At 43.5% G+C, this 27,012-nt stretch overlaps 1 protein-coding gene across 1 annotated transcript in view; it reads right to left on the reverse strand.

The window, feature by feature from the left end:
* Window positions 1-27,012, reverse strand: part of ANKFN1 (ankyrin repeat and fibronectin type III domain containing 1) — a 168,621-nt gene that overhangs the window by 95,109 nt on the left and 46,500 nt on the right. Inside the window, exons 5-6 of the mRNA XM_015406849.1 lie at window positions 5,606-5,703; window positions 1,783-1,873 (exon numbers count right to left, since the gene is read on the reverse strand). Of these exons, the coding sequence (XP_015262335.1) occupies window positions 1,783-1,873; window positions 5,606-5,703 (189 nt within the window). The remainder of the gene's footprint in view (window positions 1-1,782; window positions 1,874-5,605; window positions 5,704-27,012) is intronic.

Here is a 27,012-nt window from a genome sequence, read left to right on the forward strand (position 1 = left end):
TGAAGCCTTTTGGTTAACCCTTTATTTACCCAGCCAAACAAAATTAAGCCTAAGGATCTGTACCTGCATTAGTACACATTCTCTTCCTGTTATGCTTGCTTCCCCTCAACCCCACTGCAGCCCTGTTGTTATTTTTTGTTGCCCATGGTACTACTGCAAGCGCCAAGCACATGGATGGCACTCTATTTCAGTAAACCGATCAATGAACAAATAACCTCATGCCCTGCCGCTCTCTGAACTAGGTCTTTTGCAGGTAGTCCAAGGCAGCATAATGCATGCAGCATAATGAGGTGGTAGAATCCTGAGGCAGAAGGAAAGGTTGCACCATTTTACATTTCTGTTTGTGTGTGTCAATTTTTAAAAACATTTTCCCAATATAAAAATTTCTGGACGCACACAAAATTAAAGGTTGTAACCTCACCCTTTGCTTTCTGTGTTGGTTTCTCACAGAAAGGAATAACTAACGTAGAGAAACTCTGAACAAAGCAGTCCTGCACACACAGTCTGAAGTGCGGCAGCCTGTTATCACCTCAGTATGTCTTAATTCATGCAGCCAAATGAGGTGGGAGAATTCTGAGGTGGCAAAATAGGCTGAGGACACTTCAGACTGGGGGAAATCACACTTTTAATGTTCCCCATGGAAAAAAAAGTCGCCACACATTAAAAAAATAGCATATAAGAGAGAAAGTTTGTAGCCTATTCATTTGGATACCATGTCCACTTAGAGTTAAGAATTAAACTAGGGAAATTCTAAAAATGTAATCCTGTCCCTGCAGTCTGAAGTGATACCATCCATTCTACCACAATCCTTCTAAGCCAAGTATAGACCACAGGTTAACTTGAATGGAAGTAGTGCATTCATTAGTGTGTTCAATTTAGGCCCCGGTCACATGGGCCAGATAACGTGGGGGGGGGGATGCGTGGCTGTTCACCCCGGAGCAAAATAAAGGGCGGTAGCCTGATCACATGGTCCCCCGAGTCTTCATGCTTAGACTGTTAGCTGGTGATCACACGGCGATGCTGGAGCATGGCAAAGAAGTGGCGCGGCAAGCATTTCATGTTTGTGTGCATGTGCAGTTCCGCAGAGCAGCACTGATTTCAGTTATGTGTTTGTGCGCATGCACTTACGGAAAACATCCGGTTTGCGACGGGACGTGGATGGGCGCCAGATGTCATGGGATACTAGCATTCCCGCGATCAGACGGCCGCCCCTGCCCTGCGTTTTCCGGACACTAGTGATCTTTCCAAGGTAATTTTTTACTGCGCATCTTTGGCGGGATGCCACGGGTTGGCCACGGGTGCGCTACACTTCCCAGATGTTGTGGTGTGATCGCGCCCCAAAAATCTGCCTGACATTCGTGCCTTTAGCACGGCAAATCCTCCGTGTGACTGGGGCCATAATAGCACAATGTTTCTCATGGCATTCAGTTTAAATTGATTTCTTGCTGTCAGGAAGACTGTACTTTGGCCAAACTACTGACTTCTTACAACCAATGTTCCCTCTAAGCTGTGGAGTCTGGTGAGCAAAAATTCTACTTTGTGAGCTACTGGCACTAAAGTTGTGAGTGAGCGACTTGGCTGCCGCATAACTTAGTTGGCTCTGGAGCCATCCTTCCTGAGCTAAGACAACAAATGTGTGAGCTGGAGGCTAAAAAACCGTGAGCTAGCTCACACTAACTCAGCTTAGAGGGAACACTGCTTACAACCTACTTTAAAAAAAGAGGGAGGGAATGGTCAAATTACACTGCTAAAGTTGCAAAGAGATGAAAACTCTTAACCTACTTGAAGGAGAAGCGCAGGAAGGTGTGGAAGTCTGAGGTGGTCCCCAGCCTTTCATGTTATAAGCAGAGACTCGGACATAATTATTTCGGCCCTGTAATAAAAAAGAAAAATAGAAAAGCCCAATTTTGCAAACATGCAATATCTTGAAGTTAGACAACTAACTATTGGTAACAGTGAATCGGATGCAGTGGTGCAGCTTGTTTGGAATGGTGATAGACCATGGGAGCTCAAGGTGGGTCATCCCCTATACCCATCGGGGGATTAGCAGCCCAGGGGATTGGCACATTAAATAGCAGTGAAGGCAAGCAAGACTGAACAGAGTTCGGGCAAAGAAGAAAAATGGCACAGAGAAGGAACAACTGCCATGGAACAAAAGGGCATGAAGCAGCATTGAAACAGCCCCAACAGAGAATCAGAGAGTTGGAAGGAGACTTATAAACCATCTACTGCAACCCCATCTTAGTGCAGGAAATCAGTGCAGGGGAGGGTCCATGGAAATTGGACCCATCGCTGAATGGATTTTACTCTTAGGAAGTTTCCCCTCACATTCAGTCAATGTCTACCCTCTTGTGTAGTCCATTAGACCTAGTCTTTTCCTTTGAAGAGAACAAAACTTTGCTGACCCCCATGTGACAACCTTCAGGTATCAATCAAGTGTTGGGGAAATGGGCAAGGCCAAAACAGCATTCCATGAACATTACTTCTAGTGGTATAACTGGAAGTGATGTCACTCCAGGATGTCATTTTAGTAGGTCTCTCACCCTGCCTGTCTCCCAGGGTTTGCATAACTTGGCTAGCAACCCTATCCTCATAGGACTTGTTTTCCAGACTTTCAGTCTATGTTTGTAATGAGTGCTTAAAAAATCCTAACACTGGAGGCTGCTTTTTAGCACTCAGATAAATTAACATGAATAAATAGCTCTGGATTTGTCCTAATATAGATGAATTTACACCTTGGATTAAAACACAAAACAAAACAAAAAAACCTCCCAGCTATACAAACCTGAACAGCTACCATGTGGAGCAGTTTATCCCGAACAAATGAGGAAGCAGAAGGAATGAATCACCAGGGATAAGAAGTCCAAATTAATCTTATGTGTATTAGAAGGAAGTTTGAATCACAGGCAGTGTTCCCTCTAAGCTGAGTTAGTGTGAGCTAGCTCACAATTTTTTAGCCTCCGGCTCACACATTTTTGTCCTAGCTCAGGAAGGATGGCTCCAGAGCAAACTAATTTATGCAGTACCCAAGGTGCTCACTCACAACTTTAATGCCAGTAGCTCACAAAGTAGAATTTTTGCTCACAAGACTCCACAGCTTAGAGGGAGCATTGATCACAGGTTATATTTGTGCTTTTCATGACACTTGGTAACTGCTTGGGTCCTACGTAGTGTAAGTGCCGCACAGCTGCATAAATGGTACTTTCCCACCTTCTCATTTATGTCTCCCACAATATTATGCTTGCCATTAATTTCTGGACACCCAGGAATATTATTGGGGTCAGAGAAGTTGGTTACAGTGAGAAGGGCGGAATTGCCCTTCCCCTATTTTGCAAGTGAATTACTGAAGTTTTGCATGTAACTGGCCTCCTATGCAGTGCTTCTGAAATAGGTCTGGCTACCCTCGCAGTTCTTGGATATTGCAATCTTTAGCTTTCGAGCCTTCATGCACATTACATTTCTTGAATTATTACCTTGTTTTTATTTGCACAATATATATTTGCAGCATTTGACTTGTTATCCTTAGTGGGAGGGGCCTTCTGTCCCAGTCTGTTACCCTTGCACATATATGCATTACTAAAACAGTGCAGAAATGCAATGTATGATTCAACTTACAGCTCTATCAAGATTCTTTTTGTGTGGTATTTTAATAGTACAATATATGATCACATCAATATAGGCTTGCCAGCCCCCAGGTCCAGGCAGGGGCATCCTCCAATTTCAGGGGCTTCTCACTGCCGTGGACCAGCTGGCTGGTGGGGGAAACCCTGCCCCTAAACAGGGATGTCACCGTACAACGTCCCCAATGCAATGTCATCACCTGGAAGTGATGTCATCGTGTCAGGGACATCATGCAGGGGACGCTCTGGTATTTAGGCTTGAGGGTGAAAAAAACCATAGAATTTTGTCCCCTGTTGGACGTCCCCAATGTGATGACATCACTTCTGGGTGACATCATGGCATCAAGGATGCCCCGTGACACCCCCGACCACCCCCCAAATCCTCCCACCAGAGCAATGAGGCAACCTGGCAACCCTACATCAACATCGCCCCCCCCTGCAATTTTATCAATGCAGCTGGCTCTAAGGATCTAAAAGGTTCAGCAAACTTTTCCAACATATTTTGGAAATAAGAAGCAGAACAAGCAGAGTTTTCTCAATGTATCAGTTCTGCGCTTTGAAAATAAGGCCAGGTAATTCAGAACTCTAGAATCCATGGAGCAGTGCAGCTGAGGAGAACTTTGGAAGCATCTTTAATATGGAACAATTTCTAGCCTGCCCTTTTTCATCTTCAGGCCTGTGGAAGACTCCATCTAAAAATGACCCTTTTCAAACTGCCTTTGTATTCCATGTTAGTAACCAGCTGCTAATGGAATTTATTTACCCTTCCCAAACCTTTCCTTCACCAGGCTCCACTCCTAAATCTCCAGGAATTTCCTATCTCAGCGTTGGCAACCTTAGATTCAGCCCAACATGATTATTCTAAGAACTTTTTTAAAAATATGAGACCGCCTAAAGAGAAAATGTTAATTCTAAAGCTCATTTTGAAAAGACCTAAAAAAACACCCAAATCATAATCTTGAAGAAAAATATTAAAGCAATTATAGTAACACCTTAATCATAATTCTACTTGGAAATATGTGCCATTAGAATTTGTGAGACTTACTTAGATTCCAGGCGGAAGGATTAAATTGCTAAATGAAATACTTTACACCCTATTTTTTTAACACTCCTAAATCTAACCTTACCCATAATTTAAATTAGGAGATTACTTTTTTAAAAAAAATCTAGCTAGGGGACTTTGCTGGGGGATTTTTCCCCCCTTAAAATCATTTCAGCTAATCATTGTGCATAGTTTGAATAAGGCTTGCTTTTTGCTGTTATTGACAAAACCTGCTTTGATCAGTTTCTGGAGGGCCATCAAAAGCAAAAGCAAGGTGGCATAAAAGGGAACTTTACTAATAACCCATTGATTGTCTATCATCCATTCCTGCAAAAATACACCTCTTTCCTTTACTGCAGCCAGCCACTTGTGTTTCCCTAATGAAGTACTGGAGTCAGAATTAAATTTGATTCCAGGGGCACCTTTAAGACCAACCAAGTTTTATTCAAGGTATAAGCTTTCATGTGCGCACACACTTCTTCAGATACAAAGTGTACCTTGAATAAAACTTGGTTGGTCTTAAAGGTGCCACAGGACTCAAGCTTTGTTCTGCTGCTTCAGACCAACATGGCTACCCACCTAAATCTATCTTCACGGAGACAGAATTGTTATTTTAGCCATTAGACATGGAGACAGGATTGGATCTCTCCAAAGCCTTTGATCTGTCCTAAAGATTAGACCATGATCTATGGGACAGCGGCTTTTGTTCTACTCTTTTTTTTTTACCCACCCCCATCTCCCCTACTAACATAAAGACTTATAAAACAACCACAATATTGCCTGCCTATTCCTTTGTGATTTTTAGATCCTGTTTGCCAGATATAATGTGCTTAATGACAGACAGTTCTTGCTAGCGGAATGGCACTCAGCCGCTCTCCTCCAGCAGCTGAAATTCAATGGTAGAGAGTTCGGAGACAGTCTCAACAAATGACTTCACATTTACCATCATTAGGCCGGTGATAGTGCACCTCAAAGACTGAAGATTATCCATGATGATTTCCCCTGCCAAAGGAGAAAAGTCTTCCAAACTACTCCACTCCACTAAAAAACAAATCAAACAAGGGAAGGTTAGTCAGATATTGCTGGCAGATAAAAGCATGTATGCATTTTCCTGTTCCCTTCCCCATCTCCTCTCCTGTATTTTCTCTTGTGTACAGATGAAACAAGACACTTTATTGTTTCAGGATCATTGTTTGTCCTGTGCCTACATGTCAATAGAAGAAGATTGTCATAAATAAGTGAAGAAACATGGTTTAAGCAATTTACAGTAACAAAGAAACAATATGAAAGAAAGGCAATGCAGACATATTACTCTTTTCTACTGCTACAGACTGACTAACATGGCTACCCATCTTGATCTATATAGATCTATGGATCTTTAGCTAAGATAGAAACTGGCAATCAAGCCCTGCACACAGGATTTCCTGGCATTTTAAAATACTAAAAGAATAGTGTGTGTATGTGTGTGCACTTGTGTGAGGGGGGTAAATTTGGAATAAGGCATGGAAGAAGAGAGTTAACCCTTTCTTTGCACCACCTTCCCAGCCTCAACACCCCACCCCCTTTTGTTGTTTGCCCAGGATGCAGCTTTGCGAATGACAGGAGTACTCCGTCCATGAATGTTAGCTGCATAATGTGTCTTTTGTAGGACCGGCAAAAAGCATCCATACAAGAAGGCTGTCCCCCTTTTTGGAAGACTTCATGCAAGGAGAAGCGGGCTTATAATTCTAGAAACTCCTGTTGGGGCTTGACTTTTAAAACACTGATGCAAAATTGTTTGGTAGTTAGGAATCTGTATGTATTGAATGTTATTACTTATTGAATGTAATGAATATTTATACCTGACTAGGATGAAATAATGATACACTATGCACTTTACTAAATGATGACCATAAATAGAACACATTAGTTTGCTAAAAGGTTTTTGCAGTGTATATTTATTTGTTACTAGACAGGACCAGATTAAGGCATGCTGGAAAACCTAAACCATATCAAGTTTAAGATGCCCCAAACCATTACCAATAGCCTCCCTCCCAATGTGTATTATTATAACTTTGGAAATGTAGTATTTTCTTAATTTAGAGGCCCCCCAAATTCATTCATTTGTGTGAAAATTCAGCTCTTTGTTAGACCCATGATGGAGAAATACAGATACCCATATATTTCCCAGTGGGGCTAACAGAAACTTTTAAAAAGGAGATGAGACAACTGAGACCAGAAAAACTTGTGTGTGCACTTTGGGGGGGGGGGATGATACAAACCCTCATCACCCCTGTATAAGGGCTGCCACAAAGATATTGGTTCTCCTACAATTTGGGCCTGGAAAGGTAAAGATTTGATGTTGCTTACAAGTTTCAATTTGTCTGTGTGAGTACAAAATAACATTGTTAAGAGAAATTATCTCAAATCCTCTATTTCCTACCTGATATCCAACAATCTGTCCCCCCACCCTTTTCCCCCTAAAAAGGCATTTGGAGTCTATTTCTAATCAATTTCTTTTTGATCAAAGAGAAATTCTCAGAGAAGAAGGGCTGGAAGGGAGGTTCTGCAAATGATACAGAATTTTCCTTTGTAGGTGCTCAGAGGCAGGCAACGTGTAACATAAAACAACTGTAAGGGCTGAAACTGCAAAAGAGTGCATGGATTTCTCTTCAAAGAGAAACAAGAGATAAATCCCTCTTGGAAGGGGAGTAAAAAAGTGAATTTCGGAAAAAGAAATCCCCCTCCCCATACAATGCAAGTATAAAATTCTTGAACAATCTCCTTCCCTCCCTGAACACATAAAAAGCAAACACAAAGGAACTCACTGGATTCAAAATGGAGTTGGGTGTATTTATAAAGGATATTTATAGATAGCCTATTCAACAGAAGGAGATTTTCACCTTTCCTCTGAGACCTTGTAGAGTACCAGATAGCTCAACAGAGGATGTTAACACATGCTATCCTTTCATCTAATATGCCAACAATTTGAAGGAACTAGGGAACCCTCCAATGGCTCCTGTTGTTTGGGACCCCCTCCACCTGAACCTGTTCAGCAGTCTCTCTTGTCTTTCCAAGTGGGAATGAAATATACTTTCTGAGACCAGGTTAAGTACATTATTCTTGTTACTAGGAATAATGCTCATTGTGGATATAAATACAACGAGCTCTAGAAAGAGGCTCTGGGTAGGTGCCCTGGCCTTGGGCACTCAGTGTCAAATTGCTGTGGTGACCTCAGCAAGGTATAATGACACAGAGCTTACCATTTTCTCCAGGGGAACTGATCTCTGCCATCTGAAGAGCAGTTGTAATTCTGAGTGATCTCCAGCCCTCCCTTGCAGATTGGCAACAATGGTTCCTCAGAAGGAAATGGTTGAAACTAATAATGTAGTTGCAAAATAGATCAGTTATGAAATTTGAAATTTAAAATGTTGAATATAAAAGTGCCCTAACAGAAGTAAGGACCATTGTACTTTATAGATAATGTCTTAAAAAATATAATGAAGAGGATGTTGGGGAGAAAATTTTTGTGTTTTATGCATTCTGTCATTTATATTTATCCTTGATACATACAATTATGTTATATAATCCCTACTCTCCTTTTTGTATCTCCTCTGTACTATTACTTTGTTTTCTAAAATTTTATATAAAAAACCCTGAGATGCACTGACACCAGTTGCATCTCTGTGGAGATATATATACACAGTACACACAATGGCACCGTCAAAGAAGAGATTAAGGAATACTCTGATTTATGAGCTACCATCCCCTAAACAATTAAGACTGGGGGTCACCCGGGACTTCCGGTACGGCGTCGCGCCGGGCGAGCGCGTCTTGCGCCTCGCCGAGACCCTTCGTGGGTTCTAGGAGCCCCCCGGCTTACCGGGTGGGCTTCTCCTAACCCTCTTGGAGGGAGGGTTAGCAGCATAGGGCTTGTGTCGGCCCCACCCCGATTTCGGCACTCGGGGGGGTGTCCGACATTGCCCTGAAGCAGGACTCCGGAGCGGAGGAGGCATGGTTCATGCCTCCACAAGCGACGACCATCCAACTTTTAACGTGGTGCACTGGTGTTTTTCGTATTAAGGATTATTTCGCAACACATTGAGGACTTTGTTTGGTGAATACTCATATTCAACGGAGCTCTACTCTCCCGTGGTTTTGCAGCTACCCCTATTTGTGTAATAAAAGCGGCCGAAAAGCGTCTATGGGAACCGAATGAAGAAGAGTTGAAGGAGGGTAAGAGACACTTATTTGCTGGAAATACTATTATATTGGTCTGTTAACAACGGTCAAGATATAAGCAGAAATGGCATTAGCTGAGTAAAGAAACTCAAGGACAAAATGGCGGCGGCGTCTATTTGCGAGAGGGTTCGCAAGAGGGTAATAGCGGAGCTCAAATCGGAACGCTTTAAGGAGAGACTAAGAGAAGAATTAGATAAAACTCTCTCGCTGGCGTGGGCCAAGCTTTTTGAAAATACCCAGAGTGTAAGTACAGAGGATAAGGAGAATGAACAACAAGTACAACAAACACGAACGATACAAATTTATAATGACGGGCAGGAATGTAAACTAGAAGCACAGATCTATGTGCAAGATCAAAATACAAAAGGGAAAATAAAAGAAGTGGTTTTGCCTAAAAGTACTCTGAGAACAATGAAAAAGGAACAAAAAGGAGGTACCGAAAAACGGTGGCTTAAATTTCCCTGCAGAAAAAAGAACTCAGCAAGGAGCAAGAAAGTAAACAAAGACTTTAAAAAAGTTGGAAGATCTATACAACGGAATGTGGGACTTACCAAATATGAGAAAATCCTTCCAGACAGTACACCAAAGGAGTACAAAAATTTAAGACATGTCCAAGAAAATGAAGAAAATCGAATTCAAAAAGAGATGGAATATAGGCTTGATGTAGACAATGTAGATGATAATATGATTGTTGGCAGTATGGTCCGGAAGTGAAAAAGGTTGCAGCGGGCTGTTAAATAAGTAGAAGGGGTCATGAAAATTAGGTGCATGAATAGGAATGCAAAGAAGTGACAGGATGAAATTTATAGATGATTGAGTGGTAATAAATGTCAGTTGACGGGGAATTCTTTTAATGTGCAAGTAACACAGATTTAGGTTGAAAGCAAAATAATGAATTTAATTGTATATTGTCTGAATGAATTATATTTGGGGGCATGGAGTTGCTTCTGATTGAGCACAATATAGATGTAATTAAATTAAAACTTGTAAGAACAGTTGGGAAATGATTTGAGGTATCTCTCCAAGTCTCCAGATGAGGGTCTGTGATGTAAGTTAAATAACAGAGCCAATGGATGAATGTTTCAATTGACCAGTATTTTCCAGTATATATTGTACTTGAATCCAGATTAAACAGATTAAGTGAGTAAGATCTTAGGGGCTGGATGGAAGTAATTATAAGTCTGAGTTAATGATTAAAGGAAGGTTACTAGATATTTAGAGGAAATTATGAGATTGTTAAATCAAAATAGGTGATCAATGTGATAGCGGAAGAAGATAGTAAGATACGGTGTAACTGGTGTAACTGGTGGTGGTGGTATATGTTTGTTATTAGATGTTGCGTTTAAGAGTTGTTTATTTTGTTTGATGTTGCTGTTTATGTGTATTTATTTGTACCTCACTGACGGTGAGTTAATGGGGGTGTCTGTTTCAGTATAGTGTTGAAAAATAATAAAAAATTATTTAAAAAAAACAACAACCTCTGCTTCTCGCTTGCCTTGAAAGCCCCTTGCTGGGATTGCCATAAATTGGCTGTGACTTGACGGCACTTCACACACACTCCAGCTGCCTTCAGCTGCTTTTTTGATATAGATATTTCAGTGTGTACCCCCCCCCCCAATTCTAGTTGTTTTGGTTTATTACTCTCCTCCTGCTTTTTGACAAAGCTTTTTGTTTATATATATTGTACTTTGGTCACATTATGAGAAGACAGGAGTCATTGGAAAAGACAATAGTGCCAGGAAAAATTGAAGGCAGGAAGACCCAACATGAGATGGATTAACTCAACAAAGGAAGCCACGGCCCTCAGTTTGCAAGAGCTAAGTAAGGCTGGTAATGATAGGACATTTTGGAGGACATTAATTCATAGGGTTTCTGTAAGTCGGATGCAGCTTGCCAGCATTTAACACACACAGAGTGGCTAAACACTACATACGTTGCAACTATTCTTGCAGTTTAAGATGCAATTCTTTCCATTTGCTCTATTACACATTTCTTATATGATAATAATGACAACACAAATCCCTCCCCATGTATCTTCACTATGATATGGGCTTTTTTTCCCAGTTTGTAAAAAAAAAAAACACCCCAAAATCATGCTGAGCAGTCACTTGAATGGGAGTCTTGCACACTTGCGTTTTAAAAGGAAAACAAATCTTAGGAGTTCATTCATAAAACTTCCAGTATTGTGTCTCATTTGGCCTTTTGTCTGATTATGTGAAAGGCCTTAAGCATTGACAAGAGGGGGAAACCATCGTGTCAAATGTGAACTCAGCTATGTTACTGTGTTAAAATACTGATTCATGAATCAGATCTAACTGATAAATGAACTTAGAAACAATCATCTCCCCCAGGTCAGATTAGCTAGGGACAAGGTCAAAAATATACATTCTTCACCTGATGACTTTTATGAGTGAATGTGCTATAGATGCCACAAATTTTGCCATGTTCCACCTGCAGTGATCAGACATGAACCTATTATCAGGTCTGTTCAGTTTGGCACTGAAGAACTCAAACCCCTGCTGAAGAGGTTTGCATCAGGCTTTTTCAAAACAGTATGGGCTGAAAAGCTGCTGATCCAAATAAACTGGCAACCAGCCAAACAAACTGACAGCATTGTTAATACTGAATGGTACTTATGTTGTTTGTGACTGATTTAACTTTCTATTTAAGCAATTTCCTGCCAAGAGGATCAGTGGCACAAGAAGGACAGAGGAAAGTAGAACTCTATCAGGCTGTCTGGGAAGACACATGAACAAAAAGCTGACTACATGGCACAGTCCTATTAGGAAGGAATAATTGCAGAGCCAGATTAAGACATGCTGAGGCCCTAAACTCCAAAGCATTACCAAAAATGGTAATTTAATAAATTTTAGGGGTGGGGAGTTGTATCTAGAGGCCCTCCATAAAACTGAGGCCCCAAAGAGTAGCTTGCTTAGCTTGTGCATAAATCCAGCTCTAAAGACCTGAATTAACCTGCTGTACAGCCATGACCAGGTTAATGAACAGACAAAAAGTCCATCAAAACATCAGCTCCCTGTTTGCAACTGGCATACAGGATGCGAGCCAGGTCAAGCATCTTTAACTGAGACTGGAGTCCCTCTGCATAGTACTGCACTCTAAATCCTCTGGCTGGCTAACTAGCAGTCATCAGGGCTAAGACAGTGTAAGCAAGCGTAGAAAAATCAGGTGATTGACAACTGTGGCCTGGTTTGGCTGACTTCTTTTAGCCTCATAGATTTTGCAGGGTGGAGGTGGAGAAGTATCCAGCGGCACAGAAGATGGTGGCCGAGAGAGTGACATGCATTCAACATGATGCTTTCCACCAGACTCCAGACATAGGCCTGACTTTTGAAAGTACACTGTGCCTTTCAAACATAATGTGAGAAGCAGCACTCCCAAGTCAAAGAAACGTAACTTGTGTCCATTAACCTCGAGTTCCCTGAGGCATTAACAATATAAGCACCCCAGACTTTGTTGAGAGTCTACAGTTCTATCTCCAGCCACCACTATGAAAATTTAGAGGCTGTTAATGTAACATCTTGTAGGAGTTCTGCCTGCGTAGAGCCGCCTTTCATTATAGCAGGCCTGTAAGTGTCATTATACTTGATGGCCTGTCACATTTTCCATTGTAAACCATGATTTTCTGGGCTTTATAACTTTTGCTGCATTAAGTCACTTAGACCGAAAGCTGGGTATACAAGCTGCCAAACCAGACATGTTCCATTACTGTACCAGCATAAATTGGAGGAGACTATCCCAGGTTGTTTAATTCAAACAAAAGGAATGTGCAGTCTTGTCAGACACCATCTTTTTCTGTCTGCTGGCCAAAGGAAAAAAAATGGCCTTTGCTTTTGTGCCATTCTCTGTCATCACGGGCAGAAAAACTATATAATATCCTGGTGAAAAGAAAGTAGTGAAGTTAACAAGTCAGTCAGTCACTAGATCTGTTTCTGGGTTTTTTTTAGCTCAGCGGCCTAAAAACTGAAAGGTTGGAAAAGAAAAAAATGGAGGGGACAGCCTCAAAGCTCAGACTTTATTTCAAAATAAGCTTTTAGCTATCATTAACTGTATTTTTTAAAAGACTGCAGAATTCCCTCAGCTCTTCAGAATCAAGAGATGTGCATCACAAACCATCTACAAAATCAACAGGACTAAAGAGGAGTTGGAATTATGGCTTAGGTAGCACATGAGTCGCAACCCAAAATACCTCAGGGGGGGGGATTCTACCCAAAGATTATTTTAAAGGAAGCTTTTTAAATATGATTTTTAGATGAACAGATTGCCTTGCCTTCCTTTGCATCTGGTCACCCAAACTCAACTATGCCACTTGTGGAATTAGCTGTCTTTGCGAGCCCTTCCTCCAGCATTGCCCCTTTCCCCTGCTTCTGGTCAGCCTATCTCAGATTCTTGCACATAGTTCTTTCCGGTGGATGGTCATTCTACCACAAAACTTTCCACAGAGAAACATTTTTCCCCCTTGTAAACTGTATTAAAAAGCCACCAACACTGTTAGATCGCGCTAACAAAGACCCATGGAGTGATTTCAGCTAGTGATTCAGCTTTATTCGAACAAGCACACAAACGCATTAAGGAATCAGAACAACTTAACATTGGAGCTGGGCTCCTTTTAAACATACCAGGCTAATATAGCCACGCCTACTATTTACATAACAACCAATCAGATTGCATAGATAAAGGCGAATCAGTGTCCTTCCCGCTCAGGGAACAGCTCTTCTGTGATTGGTCGCTGTTTTGAAGCGACCAATAGATTGTTCGTACTGTCGGAGCCTTGGCCGGCTCGAAGCTTAACATGGGAAGTGTATTGAGCGATTCATGTTATGTTGTCAGTACATAACAAACACTATAGCATTTCCCCCTTCTTCAGTAGACCTAGGGATGATGTGAAATGTGTCAGTTTTTGTATTTGACAGGGCATTCAGTTGCCTCACTGGAGTGCAAAGCCTTGTTCTTTCTCTTAGGTGTCCAGGTTTGCTATGTTGCATTGGATCCTACAGACGAAGCTGAATCATCAGGCCCCAGGTTCTAGTGACCTGCAAGGTAGTAACAGCTCCTAGCCCAAACCTGAAAGCAAGAAGAGCACAGCTCTCCCTTCTCCTATGTTCGAAGGAACAGGGTACCCTACCCTCCCTTCCCCACACTACCAATTTCTTGCTGCAAGATTTCCTGCACTAAAGCCTTGGAAGCAAAGGAGTGCACTGAAGGAAGGCAAAAGAAGAAAGTAGTTAACAATGGCACTCCAGCTTTCAATATGTTTCTCTGGAGAGAGACAGCCTGTTTTTCTTTTCACTTCAGCCTGGGTTCGTTGCTTGGTGAAAAAAGGAAAAAGAAAAAAAAACTGCCACACATCACAAATAGAAAGTCTCTGGGCAGAAGCACTCTAATTATTCCATTAATAATGAGAAATACACTTTTTGTTATGCCTTGTCAACATGGCAAGCATTCAAGAGTTCTGTAAAGCAAAGATGTGCCTCTTGGGATTCAATGAAACAGGACCTGGGGTGCCCATCTCAGCTGAGGCAATTCCTGGATACCGGGGTGTGTGTGTGTGTGTATTTATATGAGTGCCTGGGGAGGGGGCTATGATGCCCTCCTCTGAAGCTGTCACTGCCTCCGGGGGAACTGATCTGTGCAGCCAAGAGATCGGTTGTAATTCTGGGAGAACTCCAGGCCCCATCTGGAGGATAGTAACCCTACTGAAATCCCAAGTCTTATTTTGCACCAATCACCCATCACTCACTCACAGTGCAGCCTTATGCAGAACTACTACAGCCTTTGGCCCCGTTCACACGGAGCATTTGCCCCGCTGAAGGCACGGGAGTCCCGCGGAGTATCCGGGCACGATCACACGGGAACATCTGGGAGGCACAGCACTCCCCTGGCGACCCCGTGGCAAGCCGCCAAAGCAGTAAAAAACCAGTATATCGCATATACTAGCAAACGCTTTGCCACGGTCCGCCTATGGAAGCCTCCCGGTGTGATCACGCCAGCGTGCGGCTTCCTCCCCCGTCGTCCTCTTTGCTGCAGGGAAGCCGCCGTCGCGTCTGATCGCATAATAGCGCATCAGAATGGGATGGCGCAAATAGCCACGCTCCCCCCCCCCGCGTTTTCCGGCATGTCTTGCCGGGGCCTGGGTGAACTTGGGCGTGAACTTAGACTGGAGTAACTCTGTATAGGAGTGACCGGCTACTCACCATTTTCTGTCTCCAGGTATGAACTTGTGCACTGTCTTAGATTTTCTCAGCATTGTGCGCTGCTGGTTCCTTCCCCCATTTTTGCCACCCTGGCTTCCAGCAGCAAACGGGCTTTCACTTATGTAGCACCAGCCTGATGGAATAGCTTGCCTGTGGCTACCTAGCAGTCTTTTATATCATTGTTGTCTTCGGGGAAGGCTTGCAAGACAGGCCTCTTGTTAATACTGAGAGGAAATAACTTTGTTTTGCTCTTCAGTGGTGTTGGATGTGTTTCTTTTTGAGAGGGAAATGCTGGGTTTTGTCAGACTTTTACAGGTTTGGGGGGATTTTTTTGGTGAGTTGAGTAGTTGCTTTTTTTCTGGATTCATTTACTGTTATTATTTGACCAGTGTTGTTACTTGCCTTGAACCTTTGTAGGATGGACTACAATCATCCTGCCCTTCCTTCAAGTTGCTCTGCTTCTCCACACTGATCTTCACAACAACCCTGTGAAGTAGGTTAGGTTGAGAGACAGTGACTTTCCTATGGTCCCCTTCTTGGGGATTTAAAACTGGGACTTACTGGTCCTAGTCTACCATGCTACCTACTATACTGTGTTAGTTCTCTGCATGCCATAATACCCCCCCAAGGTACCAGGGTTGGGAGCAACCACTACTAGGACAATTCAGGATGGAACAAAGTTGAGCTGCCTCCAGAGTGCACAAAAGGGCAGCTCCATCTAGATGAGAGCACCGAGCATTTTATTCTTATTTATTTGATTTCTATACCACCCTCCCTCCAATGGGGCTCAGGGTGGTTTACAGCAGTTTATAAATACAATTCAATAAAGACAAATACAGATTAAAATTTAAAACAATAGACCAGCAGTATACACAACTAATCAGATGGCATTAAACATTATACATCCTTCTCTAGGGGAGGAGACAGGGAGGCCAGGCTTGATGGTAGACCATCACTATCTTCAACCATAGGCCTGGCGGAACATCTCTGTCTTACAGGCCCTACGGAACTGTTTTAGGTCCCACAGGGCAAGGATGTCAATCATGTCATTAGGCAGAGAGTTCAGCACCAGGTCAGCACCAGGGCCAAAGAAGCTGGATATCCTTTGGGCCAGGGATCACCAAGAGGTTCTTATCTCCAGAGCGTAATGCTCTTGGGGGGGGGGGTATACTGGGTTTTGTGGTTGTAAGTTTCCATCTGACACTCCTTTTTATGGCAGCAGAGCTGCTTTGGGTGAATATTGTTATTTAATGATGATTTGTGTAATCTGGAGCAAAAGAACAGCATAAGTTGCTAAAGTCGCCCAGTTAAGCAACTTTTACATAAGCAGCAGTGTGAACTTACAATAACTCCTGGCACATTTAGTTTAGCAAGTGTTTATTTTCAACCAAAGCATGACTTTGCTTTCTCCTTATATCTGATCATCTGTTACTTTTCATGATAAAATACAAGTCCAAAAGAAAATGCTATTGTTCACTCCTTTGCTGGACTGTGGCCTTTAGGTCTCAATACATATGATGCCTTTGTTCTCCAATGGGGACACAAAGCTGCTTACGTTGTTCTATTCCCCTCCATTTTATCCTCACAACATCCCTGTGAAGTAGGTTAGGCTGAGAGTTTCTGACTAGCTCAAGGTCTCCTAGCAAGCTTCCGTGGCAGGGCAGAGATTTGAACCTGGGTGTCCCAGATCAATGCAGAAAACAGTAATGCATAAAATAATGCAGTGAGAGCAGTGAGAGCAGGTTAATAATCCAGCAGATAGATATACAGTGGTATAATCCACAATTCCATTCCCTTTATAAAAGTGCCTCTCTAAACCATTCTACCATAATACAGCCCTGTTAGCTTTATGGGAATGCCCTCCTAAACAATTCTCTTTACATACTTTGCAGAATGCCAGCAGAGTGGGATCCTTCCAGACTTTCTCTAGCAGACCATTCCACAAGGTGGGAGCCATAACTGAGAATCCGTTTCCAGGGAGGCAGTCCTACAGATATGCAGGTCCAAGGCCATGCATGGCTTTGTATGTGAGAGCCAGCACCTTGAATTGAACCTGGCAACTGATGTGAAGCCAATGGAATGACTGCAGAATGGGAGTAACATGCATGCTCTGCTTAGCTCCTCAATAATAACCAAACTCAGGGGTCATTTCCTGCAGGAGCGCACAGGAGCGGAGCTCCAGCAGTAAGCCCAGGGGGCGGGTACATGCAACAAGCCCTGCCCCCTGCTCCCAGCAGCCCTCAGTCAGAGCAAGAAGCAGCCAGGTAAGTTGCAGAGACACCCCGGTCCAAAACAGTCCAGTGGCACCTTTAAGACCAAGTTTTATTCAGGTACAAGCTCTCCCTCCTCTGCTAAGACAGATCTGCACGTACTCCCCCCCCCCAATAGCTGGCAATCCAAAACAGTCCAGTGGAGCCTGAGCGGTGGGTGTTTCCTTCTGACACACTTCTGGTGATGTCAGGGGGTGTGGCATATGCAAATAAGTTATGCTAATGAGCTCCTGAACCTATTTTTCTATGAAATGACCCCTGACCAAACTGCAGCATTCTGCACCAGCTGGAATCTCCAAGTTGCCTTCAAGGTCAGACCTATGTAAAGAGCATTCTAATTGTCTAGTCAGTGGCATAAATCCAGGTGGCCAGACTGGTCAGGTGGGGGCCATCTTACAGGCTAAACAAAGTTGGAAAAAAGTTTCTGGTATCTGTGTTAGCTCGCTTCTCCAGCAAATGTTGGATTCAGTATAAAGAAGAGTTGGATTTATACCCCATCCTTCACTCAGGGTATCAGAGCAGCTTACTATCACCTTTCCTTTCTCTCGCCACAACAAACAGCCTGTGAGGAAGGTGGAGCTGGGAATACTCTGACAGAACCATGACTGACCCAAGGTCACCTAGCTGGCTTCATGTGGAAGAGTGGAGGACCAAACCTGGTTCTCCAGATTAGAGTCCGCAGCTCTTAACCAGTACACCAAACTAGCTCTCAAGGCTTTTAACTGAATCAGCAAGGGTCAGCTGAATTCCATCAAGGTTGAAAGCATGATGTCCTTCAAGTTATCAGGAGGGTAGCCATATTGGTCTGAAGCAGCAGAACAGAGCTTGAGTCCAGTGGCACCTTTAAGGCTAACAAAGTTTTATTCAAGGGATAAGCTTTTGTGTGCATGCACACTCCTTCAGGTAAAGAAGAAGAAGATGAGATTAGATTTATACCCCGCCCTTCACTACCCAAAGGTGTCTCAGTGGCTTACAAACTCCTTTCCCTTCCCCTCCCCACAACAGACACCCTGTGAGGTAGGTGAGGCTGAGAGAGCTCTTGACAGAAACTGCTCTTTTTCAAGAGAAGCTCTTATCAGAACTACAGCTTGCCCAAGGTCATCCAGCCAGGTGCAAGTGGAGGAGTGGGGAATCAAACCAGATTCTCCCAGATTAGAGTCCACGCACTTAACCACTACACCAAACTGGCTCTTTGTTAGTCTTAAAGGTGCCATTGGACTCACTTTGTTCTTCAAGATATCAGGCTTTCCAACCAACATTACCTCTGTTTTGTCAAGATTAAAGTTTCAGTTTCTTCATTCTTAACAATTTGACCACTGCATTTAGGCAATGGTTCAAGATGTCTATCGCATCACCAGGAGATTTGGATACAGAGATATAGAGTCAGGTCTCATCAGCATATTGACATATATGAAGTAAGTAAATAAATCAATAAATAAGCATAAATACAGACTCTCCTTCCAAGGATAATGAGTCCAATGCATTCTGACATGCCCACCACCTTTAAATAATCAGCAGGTTGGAGATAAGACGACTGCAAAATAAAACATCTTCCCCCAAAAGGTTTTCAGAATACTGTGGGGTTTTTTTTGTTTTTTTTTAACAACCCCCCCTCTTTTGGTAAGGTCCATTTAGCACTTATGTTTAGGATTATTCCCCCCCCCTCCTCTCACTAAATCCGTAAATTCTTGCTAAAACACTGCTAGGTGGTGCTTGGGGATCAAAGAAATTCTCTCCTCAGCATGGGGCCTCTTAAGCTGTGAAATTTTTCTTTCTCCAACAAAAGCACCAGCTTTGAGGTGATGAATGGAGCCTCAGAGACTAAAGGATGAGCTGAGGGAAACGAAAGCAAACATAAACACAGATCTCAGCCTACCAATGTGACTTACTATTACATAATGGTATAAAGGAGCAGTTTTACATTGATTCAGACCAGTTGAGTCCAGTAGTCTCTACCTGAGAGATGGTAGCTCTCCAGGGTCTCAGGGCTGAACAAAACAATCACCCAGATTGTAAGGCCTAGCCCTTACAGGCCTGTGCCATCAAAGAACTGAAGGGAATATATATATATATATATGTATATATGTATGTATGTATGTATGTATGTATGTATGTATGTATGTATATAATCCCATCAAATTTCAAACCACTTTCGCCTTCTGTCCGCATTCCTCAGATGTTTCTCCTGAGGAACAAACTTACTGTTTGCTTTGAATTTTGCTTTGTGAGACGTACCAGGAGCCACGGGGTATGCAGAACCCCTTTTCCTGAGACGCTGTACTGGTGCAACAGAAACATCTTTGAATTTCTTCAGAAAAGGAAAGAATCCCCAAATTTGTTCATTTCACTTCAGGGAAAGTTTCAGTGGCAACTTTACTTCAGACTAGAGTTCCCAAGTACCTACCTATGATCCTGCGGGGGACACATGCTTCCCCGCCGGAAGACTCTTGCTTGGAACACAAGCGCTGCACTATTCCGTCGCCCAGACGTGATGTAGGCATGTAGCCGGGCGATGCTCTGGTAATGGGACTGGAAACTCGATGGTACCATCGAGTTTCCAGCCTCAATGCTAGAGCGTCACCCGGCTACGGGTCTACGTCACGTCTGGGCAACGGAATAGTGCAGCGCCTGTGTTTTCCCCGCGGGAATGGTCCCGCGAAGAACTATACATCCCCCACCGAATTAAGGTAAGTACTTGGGAGCCCTGCTTCAGACTATAAAGGGCAGGAAGCATCAACTAGAAGTTTCTGGCTTTATGTATCTTTTTATATATTCAGATAGTTTAAACCCACTCCCCCCTCTGCAAAAAACAAACAAACAAACAGAAACCAGGCCCAAGGTAACACACAGCAATGTCTCTGAGTAGCCTGAAGGATCCAAATGAGGATAAAAAAATCTTCTGCTAGGAAATTTATCTGCCTTTTGAATATATACAAGTCACATTCATTCAAGGCTTAGAGAGTGACACAAAGCATCGTTATTTCTAATGGTACACCATCTCAAGTGGTTCCCCACTATGACCTTTTTGTGTTACTCTGCTGTTTTTTCTTCATAGAGGCACAAGATGGATCCACTATAAAGGGCTATCATTCCTATAAATATCTGACTCCCATGGGCAGTATCCTACTTGTCCACCTGGATATGAAGTTTCGTCAACAAAAATATAGCTTCTCCCTGCAATTTTCCTTTTTTCTTTTGTTTTTGAGATAATTACTTAATCAAACAATCCCGTTCTTTAGTTCTCTCCTTTTTGTTGTTGTTCAGTCACACAGTCGAGTCCGACTCTTCGCGACCCCATGGACCAGATCACGCCAGGCCTTCCTGTCTTCCGCCGTTCTCTGAAATTTGCTCAATTTCATGTTCGTTGCATCTATGACACTGTCTAATCATCTCATCCTTTGCTGTCCCCATCTTCTTTGACCTTCAATCTTTCCCAGCATCAGGGTCTTCTCCAGTGAGTGCTCCCTTCTCATTTGGTGCCCAAAGTATTTGAGCTTCAATTTCATTATCTGGGCTTCCAGGGAACAGTCAGAGTTGATTTCTTTTAGGATTGACTGATTTGATCTTCTTGCAGTCCAAGGGACTCTCAAGAGTCTTCTCCAGCACCATAGTTCAAAAGAATCTATTCTTCGGCGCTCGGCCTTCCTTATAGTCCAACTCTCGCAGCCATACATGACTACTGGGAATACCATTGCTTTGACCATGCGGACTTTTGTTGGCAGGGTGATGTCTCTACTTTTTATCATGCTGTTTAGGTTCGCCATCGCTTTCCTCCCAAGGAGCAGGCGTCTTTTAATTTCATGGCTGCAGTCACAGTCTGCGGTGATCTGGGATCCCAGGAACGTGAAGTCTGTCACTACTTCCACGACTTCCCCTTCTATTTGCCAAGGAGTGATGGGGCCGGATGCCATGATCTTAGTTTTTTTGATGTTGAGCTTCAAGCCCACTTTTGCGCTCTCCTCTTTTACCCTGAGCAAGAGGCTCTTGAGGTCCTCTTCACTTTCTGCCATCAGAGTGGTATCGTCTGCATATCTGAGGTTGTTGATCTTTTCCCCAGCAATCTTAATTCCCGCTTGTGATTCATCCAGGCCAGCATTTCGCATGATGTACTCTGCATATATATTAAATAAGCAAGGTGACAGTATACATCCTTGTCGTACTCCTTTTCCTATGCTGAACCAATCAGTTGTTCCGTATCCGGTTCTAACTGTCGCTTCTTGGCCCTTATACAGGTTTCTCAAGAGACATGTGAGGTGGTCTGGTACTCCCATCTCTTTAAGGACCTGCCATAGTTTGTTGTGATCCACACAGTCAAAGGCTTTAGCATAGTCAATGAAGCAGAAGTAGATGTTTTTCTGGTACTCTCTTGCTTTCTCCATAATCCAGCGAATGTTGGCAATATGATCTCTCGTTCCTCTACCTCTTCGAAACCCAGCTTGTACTTCTGGCAGTTCTCTATCCATGTACTGTTGAAGCCTAGCTTGTAGGATCTTGAGCATGACCTTGGTAGTGTGTGATATGAGTGCAATTGTGCGATAGTTTGAACATTCTTTGGCATTGCCCTTCTTTGGGATTGGAATGTATACTGACCTTTTCCAATCCTGTGGCCACTGTTGCGTTTTCCAAATTTGCTGGCAAATTGAGTGCAGCACTTTAACAGCATCATCTTCTAAGACTTTGAATAGCTCAACTGGAATACCATCACCTCCACTAGCTTTGTTGTTAGTAATGCTTTCTAAGGCACATTTAACATTGCAGGATGTCTGGCTCGAGGTCAGTGATTATACCATTGTGGTTGTCCAGGACATCGAGGTCTTTCTTATATAGTTTTTCTGTGCATTCTTGCCATCTTTTCCTAATCTCTTTTGCTTCTGTTAGGTCCCTACCGTTGGCTAATTATCAATGTTTGTTTTCAGGGTGGGAAGGGGGTGAGCTCAGAAACAACATTTTGTTATAGAGCTACCCAAAATTGTTATAGAGCTACCAAAAATTATGAGATACCCATAACAGAAAATGACAAATGGTACTGGCTTTAGAGAATCACGAAGTATAAAACAGACACTTAACACCACTGGACCTTGGGAACAAGGAAGGAAGGAAGGAAGGAAGGAAGGAAGGAATACGAAAGGTGGGAGGCTGGTTCTCTCGGTTCTGTTTGCTCTTTTAAAATACCCAGTGTAATGTCAAGAACTGGCTCACAGAGAGAAAGTCCATGGTTTCTTAGGACTGTCTTGAGCCTGGTAGTCCAAGAATGACTGTGAGAGAAATTGTGTGGCAGAACGAATTCTTCAGCACTCCCTCCCCTTGATCCCAGTTGGATGGGAAATGATCATGTGGTAGCTTTCTACCCCTATAACTATCTGGGTTATACCAGAAGGCTCTTGTTTGCTTGCTGCTCATCATTGGCTACTGCTCTCAGTTTGACACATTTGTAGCTTTAAAAAAGAAAAAGAACATTTCCCACTCTCTCCATAATGCAAGCTGGAATTTCTGAAAAGCACTTAGGTGACTAATAGGAGCCAAGTGTGATCCAAATGGGATTTGCGGTTCATCTGGTGCTTTTTCAAACTCCACAGCATGGCAAACAATCCCATGTTAAATGCTTAATTGCTATTCACAGATCTGATGCAAGACCAGTTAATATTCTCGCATTATTTTCAGCTTGGAACACCATATTCCCTCGAGACCAGCCATTCTAGATCACCAAGGCCATGTCTTTTTATGTGAAAATAGGATGGAAGTAATTGTGCATAAATAAGGTAATCAAAATGGGAGTCAAAGATTAAGCCTTGAAAATAAATGTTAAGCTGTAGACCCATGTTAAATGACACTGGAGTCATGAGTTACGGATACTTTGCAAAATGTGAGGGGGAGGTAGGTGGAAAATACAGACTTACAAGTGGGAACCTGCAAGGACTTGCAGAGTAAATCTTATTTCTCTCTGTCCCACTACTTCCTCTTTCCCTTTGTTGAAAACCCCACCGCCTCTCCCCCTTTTCTGCCTCATTCTCTCCCTCTCATCCACTCACTGACCTATCCTTTTCTCCTCCCCACCTTCAGTGTCCCACCCTTCCCTACCCCTGGCACCTTCTACCCAGGATAATTATGGCAAGGCTTGGCTGAGCACTACTATCTGCCTCGCCTTACATGGGGCTCGGCCAGGTTCCTATGTCTACCTCGCCTTATATGGGGCTCGGCTGGGCTGGACACCACTGTCTGCCTTGCCCTGTCCGGGGCTTGGCCCAGTTGCTGCCATTTGCATAATCTTACACAGGGCTTGGTCAAGCTGGGTACCAATGTCTGGCTCATCTCACGTAGGGGCTGGCTGGGTGCCAGTGTCTGTGTTGCCTTGAGTGGGCTGAGCCAAGCATCAACACCTCCTTTGTCTTGCCTCACCTTTTGCGGGGGGCCCAGTGGGCTGGGCTCTGTTTCCTCTGCCTCGCTTAGGGCTGGCTGGTGCTACCACCTTGCACGGGGTTTGTGTTGGTCAGGCTTAACCCTTCTGCCAGAGGGCTGGCTGGCACAGTTGTGGGTGGGAGGCCATCAGCCCACTGGGAGGTATTCAGGTGCTCTGAATGGCCATCCCCTCCCCCCCACCTGTGAGGTAAATTAGGCTGAGAATGTGGAACTGGCCCAAAGTCACTCAGTGAGTTTTCATAGCCGAACGGGAATTTAAGGTGCTAGTCTGAAACTAACCACTACACCACACTAGCATTCATGAGGGGTCTTCTTTTGAACAGTAGCATGCCCTGAGCTATTTGCATGGGGAAGATAGGGTAAAAATGGGACAGCCAAATAGAACACCTATTGCTTTTTTGGTAGTGTTTTATTCCTGAAAAATAAATGCATGAAAGTGGAGGGAACTACTAAAAATGTAATTATAATATAATCTTCTGTACCTTGCAATTCACACAGGCAGCAATCCTAAGCATACATACTTGGAAGCAAAGCCCATTACAATCAGTGACACTTCCTTTTGAGTAAATGTGATTATGATCATTTTCCTGTCCCCATCACCTTCCATCTTCCATCCCTTCCTTGTAGTAGTGAATCAGACTTTTATAAATGTAAAATGTTAATACAGCTATTCAGCTATCTAGTACTGTCCAACTCATCAGTTAAGATTCTCCTCACAAGCCCTGCCTGCTCTCTATGCCTCCATCTGAGGAGGGTTGCCAACTCCAGCTTGGGAAATCTGTGAATATTTGGGGGTAGTGTGTGGAAAGAGAGGAGTCTATGGAGTGGGGGAGCTCAGTGGGGGCACGATGTCACTCTAGGACTTCGATTTCTCCTAGACTCTATGGCATACCATACAGCTTGTCCTCCAAAGCTACCATTTCTTTCAGTGGAATTGATGTCTGCATGAAGACCAACTGTAATTCCGGGCAAACTCCAGGCTCCACCTTGAGGTTGGTAACCCTATGCAGAGGTGAGGCGGGTGGCAACTTGGGCCTGGGCTTTTTTAATAGCAGCTTTTGGCAGTCGATTCTATGGCATCACATCTCTGCTGAGCTCCCTTCCCCAGGCTCTGCCCCCAAGTCTCCAGGAATCTTCCTAGCCAGAGTTGGCAACCATAACCAAGAAAGAGTCTAAAATCCTAAGGGTTCCAAAACCTCACAGGTGAGTTTATAGGAGCTGACTTTACAAAGTCTTCGCAGCATGTAGGGAATTCCAGTGAGAGAGAAATGAAGTCAGATTTCAAAAAGACTTTTCTAGCTTGGCAGAAACAACAAATCCAGGGGGAAACAAGGAAAGAGAGCTCTGTGTGTGTGTGCGTACACGCGCACACACACACACACACACACATGTGCACACCCTAGAAGAGGACACAGAGTACTGGAACAAAAAGGCCACATAGCTAAAGCAGTGCTATGCTAGAAAGGGGGGGGGGAAGAGTCAGAGCATTCATCTTCCCCAAGGGGTGGAGGAAGAAGCCAAGAGACAGGAACAAGAGATGAGGCAGATACACAGAAGTGGCAAGGGGGGTGGGGGTGGATTATGCACCTTCCAGAGCCACAGTAAGAAGAGATGGTCGAGGAACTGACCATTTGTGTTTCCACTACCATCTTAACGTGTTTGCAGGACAAAGACATGCCCAGCTCAATTGTGGAGGTACAGTCAGATGTGTCCCTGAAGGCAGTGAAGGGGCTGGACAGAGATTAATAAGCCAAAACTCTCTCTAGATAAGACAGAACTGCTGTTGGTAGGTAACCAGGCCAATGCTTGTACTGAAGAGCATTGCACTCTCCCTTAAGGAGACGGTACTTGGGGATGCCTTTTAGTCCATGGCAGCTACAGATGGAAATGCAGATCTCCATGATGGCACTTAGACCCTTTAATCAGTACTGGCTGATTCACCAAGTGCAGTCATACTTTGTGAGGCGTGCTTTGGACCATAGTTATACAGGCTCTGATTATATACTAGATGGACTATTGCAAGGCACTCTACATGAAGGTGCCATGGGGACTGTTAGCTTCAGTTTGTTCACAACGGGGCAGCTACCGAGGCCATGTTTTGTCAGTTGTATCAGCTGACAGTTTGATTTTAGGCACAATTCAAAGTTCAGTTTGGACCTATAAAGTTCAGTTTGGACCTATAAAATCAGGGTACCTGGAAGATACCTTCAACCTTATGTATCTTCAAAGAAGGAGGAGGAGGAGGAGAGTTGGCTTTTATAGCCTGCTTTTCTCTACCTGAAGGAGTCTCAAAGCAGCTTACAATTGCCTTCCCTTTCTCTTCTCACAAGTCACCCTGTGAGGTAGGTGGGGCTGAGAGAGCTCTGAGAGAACTGCTCTTGAGATAACAGCTCTAAGAGAACTGTGAGTGACCCAAGGTCACCCAGCTGGCTTCATGTGGAGGAGTGGGGAATTAAACCCGGTTCTCCAGATTAGAGTCCGTTGCTCTTAATCACTACACCACACTGGCTCTGTGATGAGGTACTACTTATCTCAGGCACCACTCTGTGTTCCCACACCTGAAAGCTCAGTGGGTGAGTCCTCGAGACAGGGCGTTTTCCATACTGGCACATATGCTCTGGAATTCTCTCCTCACAGAAGTTCACCAGATACCCAGTCTGTATTCTTTTAGGTGCCCTTGAGTCTTTTATACCTCCAGCAGTTGGTTTTAGCTATTCCATCCTATAATTCTTGCTTTTAGGCTGTGTTGTTTTAATGCTATTTGTAAAATATCAAGGATCTTAACCTGTTTTAATCTGATGCTTTTTATTGTTGCTGTTAAGAACATAAGAGAAGCCAATGTTGGATCAGGCCAATGACCCATCCAGTCCAACACTCTGTCAGACAGTGGCCAAAAATACCAGGTGCCATCAGGAGGTCATTTCTCCAAGGTAAAGAGCCCCAAGCATTTTAACCTTTCTTCATAGGGAAAGTGTTCCAACCCTTTTATCATTCTAGTTGCCGTTTTCTGCACTTTTTCCAATGCTATAATATCCTTTTTGAGGTGTAGTGACCAGAACTGTACACAGTACTCCGAATGACAGCAGCCATGAAATTAAAAGACGCCTGCTCCTTGGGAGGAAAGCGATGGCGAACCTAAACAGCATGATAAAAAGTAGAGACATCTCCCTGCCAACAAAAGTCCGCATGGTCAAAGCAATGGTATTCCCAGTAGTCATGTATGGCTGTGA

Source organism: Gekko japonicus, unplaced genomic scaffold (assembly GCF_001447785.1).
Source record: "Gekko japonicus isolate JY-2015 unplaced genomic scaffold, Gekko_japonicus_V1.1 scaffold962, whole genome shotgun sequence".
Lineage (NCBI taxonomy): Eukaryota > Metazoa > Chordata > Lepidosauria > Squamata > Gekkonidae > Gekko > Gekko japonicus.